Below are 18,046 nucleotides of genomic sequence, written 5' to 3'. Positions count from 1 at the left end.
CCTTTTTCTCCAGCCCTGCCCCTTTACCTTTTCCAAGCCCCACCGTTTACCTTCAGCCTCACATCGTTTTTCCCAGCTATATCCTTTCCCCCTAGCCCATCTCCAAGTTCCAGGCCCACCCAAAGCCCCGCCCTTTCTTTTCTGAGGCCCACTTTTCTGTTTAGTCCCACGCTTCACCCCCCGTTCAGCCCCTATTCTCCTTACTGGGGGTCTGCTTTACAGATGGCCCCGCCCACTCTCCGCAAACCCCGCCCCGTAGACTGGTTTATTCTCTTCCAGCCCCGCCCCGCCCCTACCTATAACTTCGGGTACCCCTTAGGCTCCTGTCCGCGTCCCTCTTGCTCTTGGCCCTGCCCCCAGTCCCGCCCCGTGGCTCCCGCCCCGCCTCGCCGCCTTCCTCCGAGACCAAGGCCAGGTCCCTACCGCAGCCGCGGCGCCAGCAGGAGGGAGAGAAGGAGGAGGGGGGGAGAGAGGCAGAGGGGGAAGGGAGAAGGGCGGGCTCCTCACGCCCAGTCCGCGCTCACCGTACGTGGTCGCAGATTCGCTACAAACGGCCCCACCACTCCGGGTCCCGAGTACCGCAACTTCAGTCTCCAGAAACTCAGCTCTAAGATGGAGGTGCTAGAAAAGCCATGTAGGGTGTCCAGGGGCACTTCCGAATCCCAGAGAATGGCCTCTCGAGCCTCAGCGGGCGGGCGGGGATGTGTGGCGAAAGTGCAGCTCGGCAGCGTTGCGGCGTCGCGTTTACCCTGCGCAGACGCCGTCGCCGCCGCTGCTGCCGCCGCCGCTGCCACTGCCTTTGCCGCCACCGTCTCCGCCGCCGCCGTCCCCGCGCTGCCTCCGGGAGCCTCCATTGTTCCGGCGGTGCTGGGTCCCGAGACCGGGCAACCTAGGGGCTTTCGAAAGGGGCGGCGGCCGCCGCAATTGAAAGACCGGGGCGCCGGCGGGACTGGGAGCGGCAGGGGTCAGCGCGGGAATCCCAGGGAGCCGGGCCAGAGCGTGGGGCGGCAGGGGGTCGGGGTGGCGAGGTCTGCAGTCTCCGGAATTGGGGCTCCCCATCCCCGGCCCGTCTTTCCCCGCCGGCCTCCCCTAGTGGGGTCGGAGCCCCGGCGGGCGCCCTCGGCAATGAGCCCGGACTCGAGGTGGCCGGTGAGTGCGGGCCAGGGACGAGGGCGGGAGTGGCCAGCCGGGAAGGGGTAGGCTACTTTCGTGGGGCGCGCACTGAGCTGCCCAGCCCGAGTACCCTCGGGCCACTCCAGCCCGGAGAACTGACAGTGCATTCGCTCACAGCCTGCATTCCGGGCAACACTGTATCCTTCGGGGTTGCCTGGGGCTGCCTGGGCCAATGGCAGGAGAAGAGCCTTGTTTAACATTTTACATTTCGACAAAGGGGAAACGTAGCCGCATCCGGGAGAGGGCTGCGGGCACCGCCCGGCCCGGCGTAATCCCTCTGGCCTCCGCCCCCTACTTCCTCCAGCCCTCGGAGCGCCTGGGGCAGATGCCGCCGCCTTACCCCTGGGCCGGGGCCCTCCCCACGGGCTTTCGGGTCTAAGTTGCCTTGTCTCTCCTCTGTGCTTCTGTTTCTGAGTCCCAGCGGGACGTTTGCTGGGGGTTTCTGTGCTGATTAGGGAGCCAGCCGGGGCAGCAGAGCTGCAGCGTTCACCAGGGACTCATCATAGAAAGAGGAGAGTTTGTTTGTGCTTCTGATTGGTTTGTTTAAAGACAGGTGCAGGTAGGAAGCAGGGGCGAGTTTAAGGAGTAGTTTTACTGATATGACAATCTGGGGCTTTGACGGAGAGACTGGAGCAGCTCACTAGCTTGGTTAAGTCGCAGGAGAGGAGCCAACAAGGACCGTTATTAATCAGGGAGCTCAGGGTGGCTTTGCTTGGAATGGTGCCAAGACCACAGTTAAACTGTTGCACTCAGCTAGGCCTGGAGAAATTGGGGCAGTCTCTCTGACCAAGCTGGGCTTCCTGGGGGCTGGTGCCATCTGCTGTCTCCACTCACCCAGGAACACTGGAGAGGAGGAAGGGAGGGCTCTGAGGACCAGCATGGAGCTGAGTGTGCCTGGATTGTCATGTTCCTGTTTGTACCCTTAGGGCCTGGTGCCACTCCCAGGGCCAGGGCATAGGCTTACCGTAAAGGCCTCAGAAATTAACTAATTCTTTCTGTAACCCAGTGATTTCTGCTGGAGTCCAGGACCAAATCATTGGCTACCTGTTAAAGCTTCTGCATGGGCTGACACTAGCCTTCATCCATCTCATCTCCAGAACTGGTGATCCCCTCATTTAGCTATTCATTCAACAGATTATTTATTCATTGGCCAAAACAACACTACATGCCAGGTACTGGGGATACAGAGGTGGGTAGGCTCTGGTGTCTGCAGTGCACAGCTCCCAGTCTAATGGGAGGAGACAGAGAACTTCCAGTGTGGTGAATGCCATGGTGGAGGTGAGGATGAAATGCTGGGGAAACACAGCTCTCCATGGGAGAGACAAAGAAGCATAACAGGAGTGACATTCGAGCCATGTTTTGAAGAATGAGCGGGAGCTCACTAATCAGGGAGGTTGGAAGGCATTCTAAATAGAGATCATCTTGCAGGAATGAGAGGTTGTAACATTCAGGGACTGGCAAGTTGTCCTGGTTAGACAGAAATACAGCTGTAACTGGTGAAAAGAATCTAGAAAGGAGGACTAAGGCCACACAGTGAAAGGAGCACCTTGAATATCATCATAAGGAATTTGGATATTATCCTGAAGTAAGTGGGGAACATCAGGAGGATGCTTTTAATCAAGAGACTAACATGATCGTTTCTACTTGGTAGAAAGATCGTTCTGGACACATTGTGTGAGATTAGGCTAGAAGAACTGAGACACAGAGCAGGATGATCAGGCAAGAGGTGATAAGGCCGAGACTATGGCCATGTTGTGGAGGAGGGGGCATTTGGAGCTGCTGTAGAGGTTGGCTGGCCAGGACCCTTGGGGAGAGGGAGGGCTGGAGAGAGTGGAGTGGGTGGCCAGGAACTCTTCCCTCGGCCTGTGCTAACTGATCTGTACATTCTAGATGTGACAGCATGGGGGTGGACTTTGACGTGAAGACTTTCTGCCACAACTTGCGGGCAACTAAGCCACCGTATGAGTGCCCTGTGGAGACCTGCCGCAAGGTCTACAAGAGTTACAGTGGTATTGAGTACCACCTGTACCACTATGACCATGACAACCCACCGCCCCCACAGCAGACTCCACTCCGAAAGCACAAGAAGAAGGGGCGCCAGTCACGCCCAGCCAACAAGCAGTCACCCACCCCCTCAGAGGTATCCCAGTCGCCCAGCCGTGAGGTGATGAGTTACGCACAGGCCCAGCGCATGGTGGAGGTGGACCTGCACGGCCGCGTCCACCGCATCAGCATCTTTGACAACCTGGATGTGGTGTCAGAAGATGAGGAGGCCCCTGAGGAGGCCCCTGAGAACGGCAGCAATAAGGAGAACACTGAGACACCGGCTGCTACTCCCAAGTCAGGCAAGCATAAGAACAAGGAGAAGCGCAAGGACTCCAACCATCACCATCACCACAATGCTTCTGCAAGCACCACTCCCAAGCTGCCAGAGGTGGTATACCGGGAGTTGGAGCAGGATACCCCTGATGCCCCGCCCCGGCCAACTTCCTATTACCGGTAAGGCCGCCTCCACCTCCCAACTCTGGAAAACTGGTCAAGCAGGGCTCAGGAGTCAAAGATAGGTGATAGGCAGTGGCAGGGGTAAAGCACAGCAGAAGCACACTGGTCCTGCCAAGGCATAAAAGTGCCCCAGCCAATGATGGCACTTCGTCTACACTGCCACATGCCAGGCCCTGCACTGGGTGCCTTATAGCCATTCCATTATTTTATTCTCACAACTTACTCAGGTAGGTATTGTTCTGATTTCACAGATGAGTAAACCACGGTCCAGAAAAAGGACCGAGAAGTCACATGTCAGTAGATAGCTGACAAACCCAGGTTCCTCTGACTCCAAAGCTGCACTATTTCCACAGTATCAAAAGGTCCCATTTTTTGTTCCTGACTCTTTCTACTCCATCACTCTGTGATCTTGGGAAAGGCATCCAGCTTTTGGTGTTGCAGTGACCCCATCTGCAGAGTAGGTATAATATTCCTCTGGTAGCCTAAAGGTACAAGACTAGGGACAATGACTTCATAAGGTTATAAAATCAGTTTGTAAATCTAAAGAAGTAATTTTCCCATTACTTGTTCTGTTATTGTCACCCATCCTTTAGCCTGCGTAAGCAGTATTTTCATCGCCTATGTTTTGTACTCCTCCAAGGACCCTTTTATTTGTTTCATTTAACTGTTTCTTAGTACCCCACTTCCTTCCAAAAATTAGTCACAGTGGCTCCTAATAAAGTCACAGGCGTAGGGCTTCCCTGGTGACGCAGTGGTTGGGAATCCACCTGCCAACGCAGGGGACACGGGTTCGAGCCCTGGTCCGGGAAGATCCCACATGCCGTGGAGCAGCTAAGCCCGTGCGCCACAACTACTGAGCCTGTGCTCTAGAGCCTGCAAGCCACAACTGCTGAGGCCTGTGTGCCTGGAGCCCATGCTCCGTGACAGGAGGGGCCACTGCAGTGAGAAGCCCGCGTGCAGCAACAAAGACCCAATGCACCAAAAATAAATAAATAAATTAATTAATTAATATTTTTAAAAAGTCACAGGCATAAGGCTAAATTCCTTTAACTTGAGGTAAAACAATGAAGGAGTGGGGAAGTGTGGTGGTGGAACTACATACAGAAACCCTAGCTGAAGGATGGAATAAAAACCAAGTGTAAAATTTCTTAGAGTCTTGGCATCCAAGTCAAAGAGGGCATTTGGGTGAGTTAGTTAAGGAGCCATCTTTGGTGTCAGCTAATCAGAAAGCCTGATCTCTGACAAGGACTTGTTGTAAAGGTTTTTATATGAAAGGTAGTTTTTACCAGAAGGGCAACCCATGTGATGTTATACTAAATCTCAGTTTTTCAAAAGCAAATCTTTGGGAACTCAAGTAATTTGGCCCAATGCGTCACTCTCCTCTCACCGCTGTTCACATGCTAGCCAGTCTCTTCTTCCTCTCTTCCATCCTTTCATCTGTTCAGCCCAGCTCCGTTTCCCTCTGGCTTTCTACTGCCTCTCTTGTCTGTTAGTACTGACTGCCATGCCCACCTCCCAACACACAGACCCCTCTCTGGGCCTGCCCTCTCTCCTAATGGCTCTTCAGTGCTCTTGGCTCCAGTAAGCAGCCCAGCCCAGCTCCTCTGCTCCTTTTCTTCACCCCTCCACTCAGATTCACTCTTTCCTCGGGGGAATCAGATCTGTTCTCCAGGCAGCAGCTTTCAGCTGGTGCACTGCAATCAGTTGGGAGGTGTGTTGCATGTAATTTGTTACTACTGTTAGCAGAACTGCCTCTTTTGGAAATGATTTACTTTTTATATAAATGTAAGAAGATTTGAGGTCATCCCTCTAATAACACCACTTGCTCTTGCTCACATCTGGTATGCTTTCTTGAGGGGGAGAGAGAGGGTGGAGTGTCAGCTGCTGTGTCAGGAATTGTACGTGACATGCAGCCTACCTTATCTGCGCCACACCCTGTAATCTTGGTGCATGGTGGGAGTGTGTTATGCACCATCACATAATGTCACGTGTGTCGTGGCAGAGAAAAGGTTGAGAGCTGGTGCCAAGGCCTGGAAGGGACCAGATGTTTCACACTAGCCCTGAGCCACACCCTTTTTCAAGGATGAGGACATTGCATTCACCTTGGGGAAGAGGTAAAGGGCTAAGGAAGAAGTTGCTTCTGATTGACACAGTGTTTTAGTCTGTCCTCCCTTCCACCCCCTAAATGTCTTTCAAATGAGCAACACTGAGCACCTATTTCTGTGTGGTGAATCAGACATGGTTCTTGCCTCTTATCTAATAGTGGAGGAGTTAAGACACAAAAACAGTTACAACGCAAGTCAGGGTGAGGCAGATCTATACAAAAACTAATAATAAAGCTAACATTTATTGAGTACTTGCTCCATGCCAGCTACTGTTCTAAGCCCTTTACCTGTAGTAACTCATTTAATGTTCACAGCAGCTGTATGAAATAGGTTCAAGTTAGCATCACCATTCTACAGGTGTGGAAACCAAGGCCCAGAGAGGTCAGCTCACTCGCCTGCTGTCATCCAGAGCATGGCTCCGGGACCTGTGCTTGCCTGGCCTGCTGTAGCCCCCAGAGCCACATTTCCCTTGTGGAGAGGAGAGGGGAGGCATGGGGACGAACATTTATCTAGGGCCTGCTGTGTGCCACTTGATTTAGCCCATTTGTTTCTCATTCCGTCATCAATAAAACTGAGGTTCAGGGCTTCCCTGGTGGCGCAGTGGCTGAGAGTCCGCCTGCCGATGCAGGGGACACGGGTTCGTGCCCCGGTCCGGGAAGATCCCACGTGCTGCGGAGCGGCTGGGCCCGTGAGCCATGGCCGCTGAGCCTGCGCGTCCGGAGCCTGTGCTCCGCAACGGGAGAGGCCACAGCAGTGAGAGGCCCGCGTACCGCAAAAAAAAATAAATAAATAAAAATAAGACTGAGGTTCAGAAAAGGGCAGTGATGTCCTGAATGCCACAAAGTAACAGAGCCAGGATGTAAATCCAGGTTTGTTAGAGGGCAAAGCCCTGTTCTTTCCGTTGTAGCTCCCTGTAGCTTTACAACACCAGGGTCAGGCCACCTAGAGTGTGCATGGCAAGGGGGTGGGGAGCCTACTTTGTATCCCAGGCACCTGGAGCAATCCTTAGCTGCAGTCCGGCTGGCACACTGAGTGCTGTGAAGTGGAGTTTGAATCCTCACTCTGCCACTTCCTGGTTGTGTGAACTAACTGTGTTGGGTAGTTAATTAACTTCTCAAAGCTTCCAGTTTCCTCATCTATAAAGTGAGGAGAGTAAAAACATTGACCCTATGGCTATGGGGAAAATAAATGTGATAACTTAGCACAATGCCTAGCTTATAGTAAATACTCAGTAAGTCTTAGTTATTCTGACTGTTATTTCCCAAGGTTATCCAGAGCGTAAAGAGTACCTAGAGTTTGAGGGAGCCCTGAGCTGATGCTGGTACCAGCTAACAGAAGACCTACAGCAGCTGCATTCAGGACATAGCCAGTTGGTGCTAAAACAACTTATGTATGATTTGCAAATGAAAACTGAGGACCTTCCTTCCTCTGACTCCTTGTATCATCACCCAGACCACCCCAATAATGGGTCCTAGCTGCCCCATCCTTCAGGAGTCTGGCTGAGCCTCTGCACCTCAAAGGAGGCAGTGTAGCAGCTAGGACATGAGCTTTGAAATCGGCATTGTTGGGTTCATATCCCAGCTCTGCCACTTTCTCACAAGAGGACCAGGGCAGGTGAATTAACCTCCCCAAATGTAAGTTTTCCTTTTCTGCAAAATAAGAATGATTATAGGACTTAGAGTGCCTGGGGTAAAGGTGAGGATAGAATCAGACAACACAGACGTAAAGGCACAGGCCTAGAATAGGGTGAGTACTCGGCAGATATAACCCATGGTCTTTAAAGGAGGGAAATCTCAACCTTCTGGTGCTGAGCTGCCTATGTGCACTGCAGGTACATCGAGAAGTCGGCGGAAGAGCTGGATGAGGAAGTAGAGTATGACATGGATGAGGAGGACTACATCTGGCTGGATATCATGAACGAGCGGCGGAAGACGGAGGGTGTGAGTCCCATTCCGCAGGAAATCTTTGAGTACTTAATGGACCGGCTGGAGAAAGAGTCCTACTTTGAGAGCCACAATAAAGGCGACCCCAATGCGCTCGTGGATGAGGATGCAGTATGCTGTATCTGCAATGATGGTGAGTGCCAGAACAGCAATGTCATCCTCTTCTGTGACATGTGCAACCTGGCTGTGCACCAGGAGTGCTACGGTGTCCCCTACATCCCTGAGGGCCAGTGGCTGTGCCGCCGCTGCCTACAGTCACCCTCCCGTGCTGTGGACTGCGCCCTGTGCCCCAACAAGGGCGGTGCCTTCAAGCAGACAGATGATGGGCGCTGGGCCCATGTGGTGTGTGCCCTGTGGATCCCTGAGGTCTGCTTCGCCAACACGGTCTTCCTGGAGCCTATCGACAGCATCGAGCACATCCCGCCAGCTCGCTGGAAGCTGACCTGCTACATTTGCAAACAGCGGGGCTCAGGGGCCTGCATCCAGTGCCACAAGGCCAACTGCTACACAGCCTTCCATGTGACGTGTGCCCAGCAGGCTGGCCTTTACATGAAGATGGAGCCTGTGCGGGAGACGGGTGCCAATGGCACCTCCTTCAGCGTCCGCAAGACTGCCTACTGCGACATCCATACGCCTCCAGGTTCAGCACGCCGCCTGCCTGCCCTGTCCCACAGCGAGGGGGAGGAGGAGGAGGAGGAGGAGGAGGAGGAGGGTAAGAGTTGGAGCTCAGAGAAGGTCAAGAAGGCCAAGGCCAAGTCCCGGATCAAGATGAAGAAGGCGCGGAAGATCTTGGCGGAGAAACGGGCAGCAGCACCTGTGGTGTCTGTGCCCTGCATCCCACCACACAGGTATGAGGGGAGCAGGTGGACAGGCTGTTGAGGGAAGAAGCCCTGTTGGAGACTGACAGCCCCCTGAGTGGAGTGACAGGGTTGGGGTATCTTTTTCCTATCAGGAGCTACATAGAAGTTTTGGGGTTTTTTTGTTTTTTGTTTTTAATGTCAAAAGAGATGAGCTCTAGCAGGTCACCTGGCTTTTACACTAGGAAACAGAAACTTCAGCTTTTATCTGGCAGACCTAACGTGTTTTAAACTGCCTTCCGTTTTGATGAGGTGGTTTAAGTTAGGAAGAAAGAGGATGGAATAGCTACCAGCCACAGTGGAAGAAATGGTCCGACTCTGAAGGGAGAATGGAATGAAGAAGGGGGACGGATACGCTCTAGGAATCGTGAAACGGTTGCTGCCACAAATAAGTCCAAATGAGGGCTACAGTCATCAGTTACTTTTTATTCTCTCTTGTGCTATATAGTCGGTTTCCTATAGTTTACTGCTGTACAGTAATACTTCATCTTAAAACCTTCCCAGGCTCAGTCTGAGTTGGGTATCTCAGGGTCAAATAGCACTCTGGGCTGCAATGACAAGAGCAGTCTTAGGGGCAGGCTCCCTGACCCGCTGGGGAACAGAATTATGGATCTGGCTTAGAGCTGGGAGCTTGGCTCCCTGTCTGCTGAGTTGCCATTGACAGCTCTCTTTGCTCTTCTTTGCCTTAGCCCAGTGTCATAGGCCTTTTTGACAGTAGATTTATTCCCTATTTAGCCCCACTCAGAAACTCTCATTAGCCAGAGACCACTGTTCTGCTTAAGAAAATCAGGGCCCAAGAGGTTTTTCTCTTTGCTCTCCTGCTTCCCAGGCTCAGTAAAATCACTAACCGCCTGACCATCCAAAGGAAGAGCCAGTTCATGCAGAGGCTGCACAGCTACTGGACGCTGAAGAGGCAGTCACGGAATGGGGTCCCACTGCTGCGTCGCCTGCAGACACACCTGCAGTCTCAGAGGAACTGTGACCAAGTTGGGGTACTGTGTCAGATTCCCTGTGGGCTCTAGGAACTAGTGCCAGGGGCACGAGGACAGAGATTTGGGGGGGGCCGTACCGCCCGGCATGTGGAATCTTAGTTCCCCGACCAGGGATCGAACCCGCACCCCCTGCCTTGGAAGCGTGGAGTCTTAACCACTGGACCGCCAGGGAAGTCCCCAGGGACAGAGATTTGTGACTGTAGTTTCCAGTGTCTGAGGGCTTGGGCTGTTTCCTCCTTTAAACTAGGCCTCAAAGCAAGCTCAGGATGAAATCCTTACAGATGATTTTTAACGCATTTTTCCTATGTGTTCATCTGTTCGTTCACAGCAAGCATATACTGAGCACCGACTCTGTGCTGGGCCTAGGGGCCATGTGGGTTGAGGAGCTTCCACTTCAGTTAGTTAGTGAGCCTACCAGTAAATCACTGTGCTCCCTCCTTTGGCTTTGCCTGCCCTTGACCCAAGCTTCCTGGGCTCTCGTCCCCTCTGGCTCTCTCATCATTTCCTGATCCCTCTTTTGCCTCTTCAGAGAGATTCTGAGGACAAGAACTGGGCCCTCAAAGAACAGCTCAAGTCCTGGCAGCGGCTTCGGCACGACCTGGAGCGAGCCCGGCTGCTGGTGGAGCTGATCCGCAAGCGGGAGAAACTCAAAAGGGAGACGGTGAGTGCTCCTGGGCCAACTCTTTTTTACAGTAGAGAAAACAGACCCAGGAAAACAGAAAACATGGACAAGTATGTGTCACCTGTCCAGGAAGCAACAGGGCTGATGCGGGAGTCAGGTCTCGTGAGCTCAGTTTGCTCTCAAGCCCACCGGAAGCAGAATGTCGCAGGAGAGTGTGACCGGAATCCTAAATTATGTGATGCAGGTAGCTGGTGCTGGGAGCTCAAGGAAGGGAAAGTCCAGAGGAGTCAAGTACACCGAGCTGTGTAGGGTGGGAAGGAAGGCGAGTTCCCATACCAGCTACAGCCATCTCCTCAGACCTCTCTGCCAAGGGACTGGCCTAGGCCTGGCTGATCGGGCCTTTATGTGTGTCAGATCAAGGTCCAGCAGATTGCCATGGAGATGCAGCTGACCCCTTTCCTCATCCTCCTTCGAAAAACCCTGGAGCAGCTCCAAGAGAAGGACACAGGCAACATCTTCAGCGAGCCGGTCCCTCTGTCTGAGGTAACCGAATTGGACGAAGTAAGAATCCCTTCCCCTCACTCCACCTTCTTTCTGTTCCTCTCCCAGATGGACCCCCGCTGCAGGTCTGGGCCAGGGACTAGGAGGGGACCTTGAAGAGAGGGGCTGGTGGCTCTGGGGCTCCAGGATGAACTGGAGCCACATGCATCACCTGGACTCTGTCTTGTCCCTGTCATATCCCAAGGGCCCAGAATGGGAGGCAATCTGCACTCCTTCCCCAGAGGCAGGGACTGAGTCTGCCAAATGAATTATCCCAGGGCAGGAAGACACTTTCCGGGTGCTGAACCCTAGAACGGAGAATTTAGAAGGCTCAGCACCTAAAGAACCATCTCTGAAGCCCTAGGTCCTGACTGGCAGACTCTTCTCTCTAAAAGGTATAAAATGAGAGGCCTGAGGCAGCAGCCTCCTTATAAGTCTTAATGATAAGTAAAGAGAGCTATAGGAATGCAAGGTGGTGTTTTTTTCCAGAGGATTCCCCTAGTCATTTTCTTACTAAAGCGTCATATGGTTCTAGGAGATAGATTTGGCTGTAATTTCATTACTGTTTTCTAGGTGAGGAAAAGAAGGCCCAGAGAGGTTAAGAGGCTTGCCAAGGTCACACAGCTTGTGACTAGTAAAGTCAAGACTAGAATCCGGCTTTCTTTTCCCCTGTGCTGAATGCCTGCCTCTAACTGTGGTGGGAGGAGGTTGCTGGATGCATTTCAAGGGAGGTTATTAGGAACAGGGGTTCAGGGGGAATGAGGAACGTATCTCCACTTAGCTACACCTACCGTGTTCTCCCAGGTACCTGACTACCTAGACCACATCAAAAAGCCTATGGACTTTTTCACCATGAAGCAGAACTTGGAGGCTTACCGCTACCTGAACTTTGATGATTTTGAGGAGGACTTCAACCTCATCGTCAGCAACTGCCTCAAGTATAATGCCAAGGATACCATCTTCTACCGGGCAGCAGTGCGGCTCCGTGAGCAGGGTGGTGCTGTGCTCCGCCAGGCCCGGCGCCAGGCAGAAAAAATGGGCATTGACTTTGAGACGGGCATGCATATCCCCCACAGCCTGGCTGGAGACGAGGCCTCACACCACACCGAAGATGGTGGGTGATAAGTCACACCTCCACATAGACGCCAATGCCAGGGATGAACAGCTTTCCAAAGTCCCCTCCTGGGAGCAGGCATTGTGTAGGCAGGAAGCAGCTAGGCTGAGCAGTGGCAGGCTATCCCCAGGAATGTGCTCTAAGAAGCCAGACTGGGTGAATGCATAGCAGTCCCTGCCATTGCACATCTCGGTGCTACTGTTTTACAGCTGCTCCTGGTGAGAAGCAGAGGGGGAGAAGAGTGGGTTTCTTGTTGCCTGCCCAGGTTCACGGGGCCCAGAGGACTGCCCTGAGTCTGACCCTTTCCTCCCTATTCCCACCCCTGGCAGCAGAGGAAGAGCGGCTGGTCCTGCTGGAGAACCAGAAGCACTTGCCGGTGGAAGAGCAGCTGAAGCTGTTGCTTGAGCGGCTGGATGAGGTGAATGCCAGTAAGCAGAGCGTGGGCCGCTCAAGGCGTGCAAAGATGATCAAGAAAGAGATGACGGCACTGCGGCGCAAGCTTGCCACCCAGCGGGAAACTGGACGGGATGGGCCTGAGCGGCATGGCCCCTCCAGCCGGGGCAGCCTGACACCCCACTCGGCAGCCTGTGACAAGGACGGGCAGACAGACAGTGCCGCCGAGGAGAGCAGCAGCCAGGAGACAAGCAAAGGTCTGAACCCCGCAGCATGGTGGACCCCGAGGCCAGCCAGACTTTGACTCTGCAGCACACACTCAGCGCCTGCCATGCCCCAGGCAGAGGTCCCTCATGCACAGCCAGCTGCACTTTCTCCCTCAATTCCCCAGTCAAGGCCCTCTTAGCTGCCTCTCTGGCTATTTGTATAAGAGACAATGTTCCAAACTCCATGCCCCCCAGATTATCTCCCCTACTCTAGCTGGAGTTATGGTCCTATATACCCAGGGCCTACCCTGGATGTATGCCCTTCCCACATCAGGCCCCTCACCGACTCTCCTTCTCTCTTTCTCTGCTCCAGGCCTGGGTCCCAACATGTCCTCAACCCCCGCACATGAGGTGGGCAGGAGAACCTCAGTTCTGTTCTCCAAAAAGAACCCGAAGACAGCTGGACCGCCCAAGAGGCCGGGCCGGCCCCCCAAAAACCGGGAGAGCCAGATGACCCCCAGCCACGGAGGCAGTCCTGTGGGGCCCCCCCAGCTCCCCATCATGGGCTCCCTGCGTCAGCGCAAGCGGGGTAGGAGCCCTCGGCCCAGTTCGAGTTCAGACAGCGACAGTGATAAATCCACAGAAGACCCCCCAATGGGTGAGCCTCACCATCACCCAGCCCCGCAGTAGAGTGAGCAAAGCTGCCATCCTTCCCAATATAACTCCCAGCTATCCCTTCATTTGCCCATAATATATCAGAGCTAGAAGGGCCCTTAGGAATCCTTAATTCAATTCCCTCATTTTACAGATGGGGAAACTGAAGCCCAGAGATGCTGACCCAGCTAGATTCCCATCCAGGGCCCCCCCCCTCCATTGTATCACTTCACCTTTTCTCTTCTTATCCTCCTTGGGGAATCTCCTTTAAGCCATTTGTGTCCTAAGGCCAGTAACTGCCAAGGGAAGTGCAAGGGGTGGGGCAGAGCTGTGGCCAACTGTGGTGGACACTGCCCAGAGCTAGCTCTGCTGGCCAAGGTTGGAGGAATTTTCCAGCACAGAAGTGAAAGCCAAGCTCTAAGTCCCTCTTACCCCCAGTAGATCTCTGATCTACATCTTCCTGACTGATTCCTTCCCTTCCCCCCTCCCCCCAACCAAGACTTACCAGCCAACGGCTTCAGCGGTGGAAACCAGCCAGTAAAGAAGAGTTTCTTGGTGTATCGTAATGACTGCAGCCTTCCTCGGAGCAGCTCGGACTCTGAGTCCAGCAGCAGTAGCAGCAGCAGCGCTGCCTCAGACCGGACCAGGTACCAGTCCTCCGGATCAAGACCCACCTCCGGGATGGCCTTCTAGATTTCCCTATGGGGAGTGGGGTGGCAGCCATTTTAGCCTAGATTAAGATGGCTCAAACCAAAGGTTCTCTGCAAAATAAATGGAATAGATGAGACTGTCACCATAATGAAACAGAGGAGCCCACCCTGTGTTAAGCTGATGGTTTAGAACAGAGGGCATAAACTGGTTCCTTGTGGGCTGGATTTGGCCTGCAGACATTTTGTTTGGCCAGCATAGTATTAAAAAAAAAAAAAAAGATTCGGAAGTGGCATATAAAATTCCCAGTTTCTGTAGTCTCTGTAAAAATCAGACTGGCAGTTCTGGCCACTGTTGACTTAAGACGGGCGCATGCATTCAGCACTACTGCTGTGTCCAGCCCACTTCAGTCAGATCACCCCCAAGTCCCTGAGGGCATTTGAGTTTGAAATTCTTCAAGTAGCCTCTGCTTTCCAAACGTCTTAGACCCTAGGGGCTTAAAGAAGGGAGGATACCCACCATGCCATTCCCCACTCTTCCCCTCCTTTGAGTTGAGCTTCCCTTTTGTCCACAGCACAACGCCTTCAAAACAAGGCCGGGGCAAGCCCTCCTTCTCTCGGGGCACGTTCCCAGAGGATAGCAGTGAAGATACCTCAGGCACTGAGAACGAGGCCTACTCCGTGGGCACTGGCCGCGGCGTGGGCCACAGCAGTAAGTACGCCTGCCCAAAGCCAGGGGTTCTGGGGGCCCAGTGTCAGGGCCTTGCCAGACCCCGGACTGCTGATCCGCCCCCTCTCTCCCATTCCTGTGAAGTGGTAAGGAAGAGTCTGGGCCGGGGAGCTGGCTGGCTGTCAGAGGATGAGGACTCCCCACTGGATGCTCTGGACCTGGTGTGGGCCAAATGCCGAGGGTATCCATCATACCCAGCTCTGGTAGGCTTCCACTTTTCTTGTCATATCCCTTGTCTTCCAACCCCAGAACACAGACTCAAAAGTAGCAGACTTTTTCTACTCTCTGCTGAGCTGCAGAGCACAGGAGTCTTTGGCAGATAGACACTTAGAGGTCCCTGGTTAGTTTCTCCATCTCTCCCTCTTTCTTCCCTTTGCCCCTTGGGCTCTGAAATAGTTCAGCATGGGAATAAGCCAAGGGTCAGCACTGCAGCCCTAGGAGTGTGGTAACCTTTTTCTGTTCCCACTTCAGACGTAGTCTCCAAATTCTTGGATAGGGTAAGCCTTGGGAAGGAGACTGAACTAAACCAAGGTCTTATTACACCCTTAGATCATTGATCCAAAGATGCCCCGGGAAGGTATGTTCCACCATGGGGTTCCCATCCCTGTGCCCCCACTGGAGGTGCTGAAACTTGGGGAACAGATGACCCAGGAAGCCCGAGAGCATCTCTACCTCGTCCTCTTCTTTGACAACAAGCGAACCTGGTAAGGGAGGAGGGGAGCATTTGATGTGACTCATAGCCACAGACGCAACCCTCGGTATCGGGGCAGGTTGCCAGGGAACTCCAGCAACAGACAGCCTGAGCTGTCATAAATCAGTGGGGGAGGGACTTAGATCTTTGAGCAAAAGGGTTGTGTTGACCAAGAGTCTGAGAGACTGAGCGGGCAGCAGCAGCAGACGCTGCCAGCTGTAGCTAGAAATCAAAGGACCGTGAGTGACTGTGACAAATGTGGGGGTGGCTCCCCACCCAGACTAAAGTGGCTTCTAGACTGACTTTTCCCACCTCTGCCTCCATGGTGACAAGATGGGAGTAAAGCAGGCATAATCATTCAGGTTCTGAATGCCTGTTCCGTCACACTTACATGTGCGGTCTCTGGTTGTTAATTGTCTGCAGAGGATGTTTAATGTCAGTTAAGTCTGCCTGGAGCCCACTGGACAAGGTACCTATTTCAGGGTAGGTCAAGGCTTCTTTTTGTGCCCATAACTAACCTATGATTACCCCGTTGTGACCGATGACTGGGCTCTTTTCATCACTAGCCTGTGAGCAGTTCCTTGAGAGCAGGGACTGCATCTCTTGGTTTCTTTAATTCCCACCAGAGCCTGGCCCAGAGTGGGACACTCAGGAGGAGTTTTTGAAGGAATGAACAAGTGAGGAAGGCTGGTGCCTGTTGCTCCCCCAGAGATAAGAGATGACTTACTCGCTTCTCACCTCGTCCTACAGGCAGTGGCTGCCCAGGACTAAGCTGGTTCCTCTGGGCGTGAACCAGGACCTTGACAAGGAGAAGATGCTGGAGGGCCGGAAATCCAACATCCGCAAGTCAGTACAGATCGCCTACCACAGGGCTCTGCAGCACCGCAGCAAGGTGCAGGGTGAGCAGAGCAGTGAGACCAGCGATAGTGACTGATACTGTCCAGCACAACCCAACCTACAGTGCCCTGCCACCTCTCTCCTCCCCTTTGCTCACTGTCCTGGAGTGGCACCGGCCTCTGCACTGACTCATTCCTGGTCTTGGGGCCAGTCTCAGGGGAAGCTGGGTGGGGGAGGTCCCTCCCGCCCTGAGTGCAGCTGGACTGTACAGAACACTCCAAGGGCCCATGGGGGCTCTGCGCAATGAGAGGGGAGGTTCCACAGGCCAGAAAGCTCCAGAGACCTCACGGCATTGTAGCGCAAGTTGGTGGGCCAAGCTTAGGACGCTGCATAAAACAGGCCATCCAACCACCTCTGTCTGCCTACTCATGCCAGGAGAACCCCTAACTGCCTAGTGGCCTGAGGCCCCTGAGGTGGTGAGGTGAGCTGGCATCTGCACAGCCTAGCAGTGAGATTGATGTCTGTCCAGCCCGGAAGAGGGGCACTAGGTGACCCCCCTCCCCTGCTGTTGTAAATACTGTAAATAGTGGAGAATTTAAATTATTCTCATTTGTAACTGCGTTTCCGGGTCGCGCCAGAGTCATTTGGTACTAAAAAAAAGACTGGGGCCTGTCCCCACTTCCCTTCTTCCCATAGATTCCCCCACCTTTCAAACTGGTTTGTATTTATTTCAAAGGAAGAAAATATATTGATTCTTAGAAAATAAATGGTCTGTTTGGAATTCTTGGTTCTTGCCTTCTGCCAGGGCAAAAGTGAGGCTGTGTTCCTCGGGGCTGGTAAATAATTGGGCCCAAGTGGTTGCTGGCTGCTGTGCCTGCTGCATTTGTAAGACAACAGCAAAGATAATATTGGTTTGGCCGAAAAGTTCATTCGTGTTTTTCTGTAACATCTTACGGAAAAACCCAAACGAACTCTTTGGCTAACCCAGTATGACAGCTCCTATTCCCCATGTCCTTCCTTCACTGAGTGGTAGACCCTGTGCTGAAGCACCTTTAGATACACAGTTTTGTATAATCCTTGCAACAACTACGGGGAAAGTTAATGACAGGGTAGTTATCTCCACAAAGACACCAAGGTTTAGACAAATTAAGTAACTTGCCAAAGTTCCCACAACTAGGAAGTCGCAGAGCTAGCATTTGAACAAGAGCCCGCCTCCACAGCTGGCTCTTCAACCAGCATGCCGAACGGCTGGAAGGGAAGAGTCTCGTGGCCATTCCTTCGTGAACTGCAGATGCTTCGAGTCCTTTGCCAGTGAGACGGTCCGGGTGCTGCTTCAGAGTCAGTATAGCTGTGTGACCCTTCTTCCCCTGTTTGGCTGGGGCCTCAGCAGGAATGCAGAGGGACTCTTCATTCCCCACCTTGACACCTTCTCTTCCAATCTAAGCATTTACTGGAGGAATGCCCTCTAAGCACTAGGCACCTGTGGGCCGTCGTGCCTGCAGAGGAGACAGACACAGGAAGCAGCTGCCCCAGGGCCTGGTAACTCCTGAAGCCCGGAACTGAGACGCTGCCAGGCTCACGGCCCCCGCTGCTGGGAACGGTGGCAAGAGGGACACAGAGATACATCAGCCGTCAGTCTGTCCCTTAAGGAATCTGAAGGCTAATGGCTCAGGTACAGTGACCAAGAATCACCGCCCAGAGGCAGTTCTTGTGGCCTGCTTTTTGTGTCTTTCTCCAGAAGGTAAGAAGTTACATGATACATCTCTCCTGGGCCAGGTAGCCGACCCTGGCACCGGGGCTGCCCGGGGGGCCACACACTTGGTGGTCCTGTGGCCTCTCTGGGCCGCTGGGCGCAGTCCCCGAGGAAGGCCTACCCAGGCCCCGTTGGGCAGGGCTGAGGGAGTGCTGTGGAGGAAGGCCCTAGACGGAGGGAGCAGCTGTGGCAGCCAGCGGGCGGCGCCCGGCGGGACAGTCCGAGGAGGCAGGCCTCTGACGAGGAAGTCTGTGAGGAGGCCTAAGCCTACAGCGTCGAGGCTCAGG

The 18,046-nt window shown here is 53.6% G+C and overlaps 1 protein-coding gene across 3 annotated transcripts; it reads left to right on the top strand.

The window, feature by feature from the left end:
- Nucleotides 1–1,017: 1,017 nt before the first annotated feature.
- On the top strand, nt 1,018–16,704 carry BRPF1 (bromodomain and PHD finger containing 1). Of its 3 annotated transcripts, XM_082847912.1 has the most exons (14): nt 1,018–1,149; nt 3,064–3,672; nt 7,612–8,571; nt 9,410–9,572; nt 10,102–10,233; nt 10,609–10,737; nt 11,539–11,848; nt 12,178–12,498; nt 12,821–13,105; nt 13,601–13,748; nt 14,324–14,460; nt 14,563–14,681; nt 15,028–15,182; nt 15,920–16,704. In XM_082847912.1, exons 2-14 carry the CDS (start codon nt 3,074–3,076, stop codon nt 16,101–16,103), a joined length of 3,642 nt encoding a protein of 1,213 aa, XP_082704038.1. In that variant the 5' UTR covers nt 1,018–1,149; nt 3,064–3,073; the 3' UTR covers nt 16,104–16,704. The 3 variants fall into 3 exon arrangements, with proteins under 3 accessions (XP_082704038.1, XP_082704036.1, XP_082704037.1); XM_082847910.1 differs by having other exon boundaries at nt 14,324–14,681; XM_082847911.1 differs by lacking the exon at nt 1,018–1,149 and having other exon boundaries at nt 3,041–3,672; nt 14,324–14,681.
- The last annotated feature ends 1,342 nt before the right edge of the window (nt 16,705–18,046 follow it).

Source organism: Leucopleurus acutus, assembly GCF_964270905.1.
Source record: "Leucopleurus acutus genome assembly, chromosome: 10".
Taxonomy (NCBI): domain Eukaryota; kingdom Metazoa; phylum Chordata; class Mammalia; order Artiodactyla; family Delphinidae; genus Leucopleurus; species Leucopleurus acutus.
The sequence above is the reverse complement of the archived record's forward strand: the minus strand, read 5'-3'. Positions and strand labels throughout refer to the sequence as shown.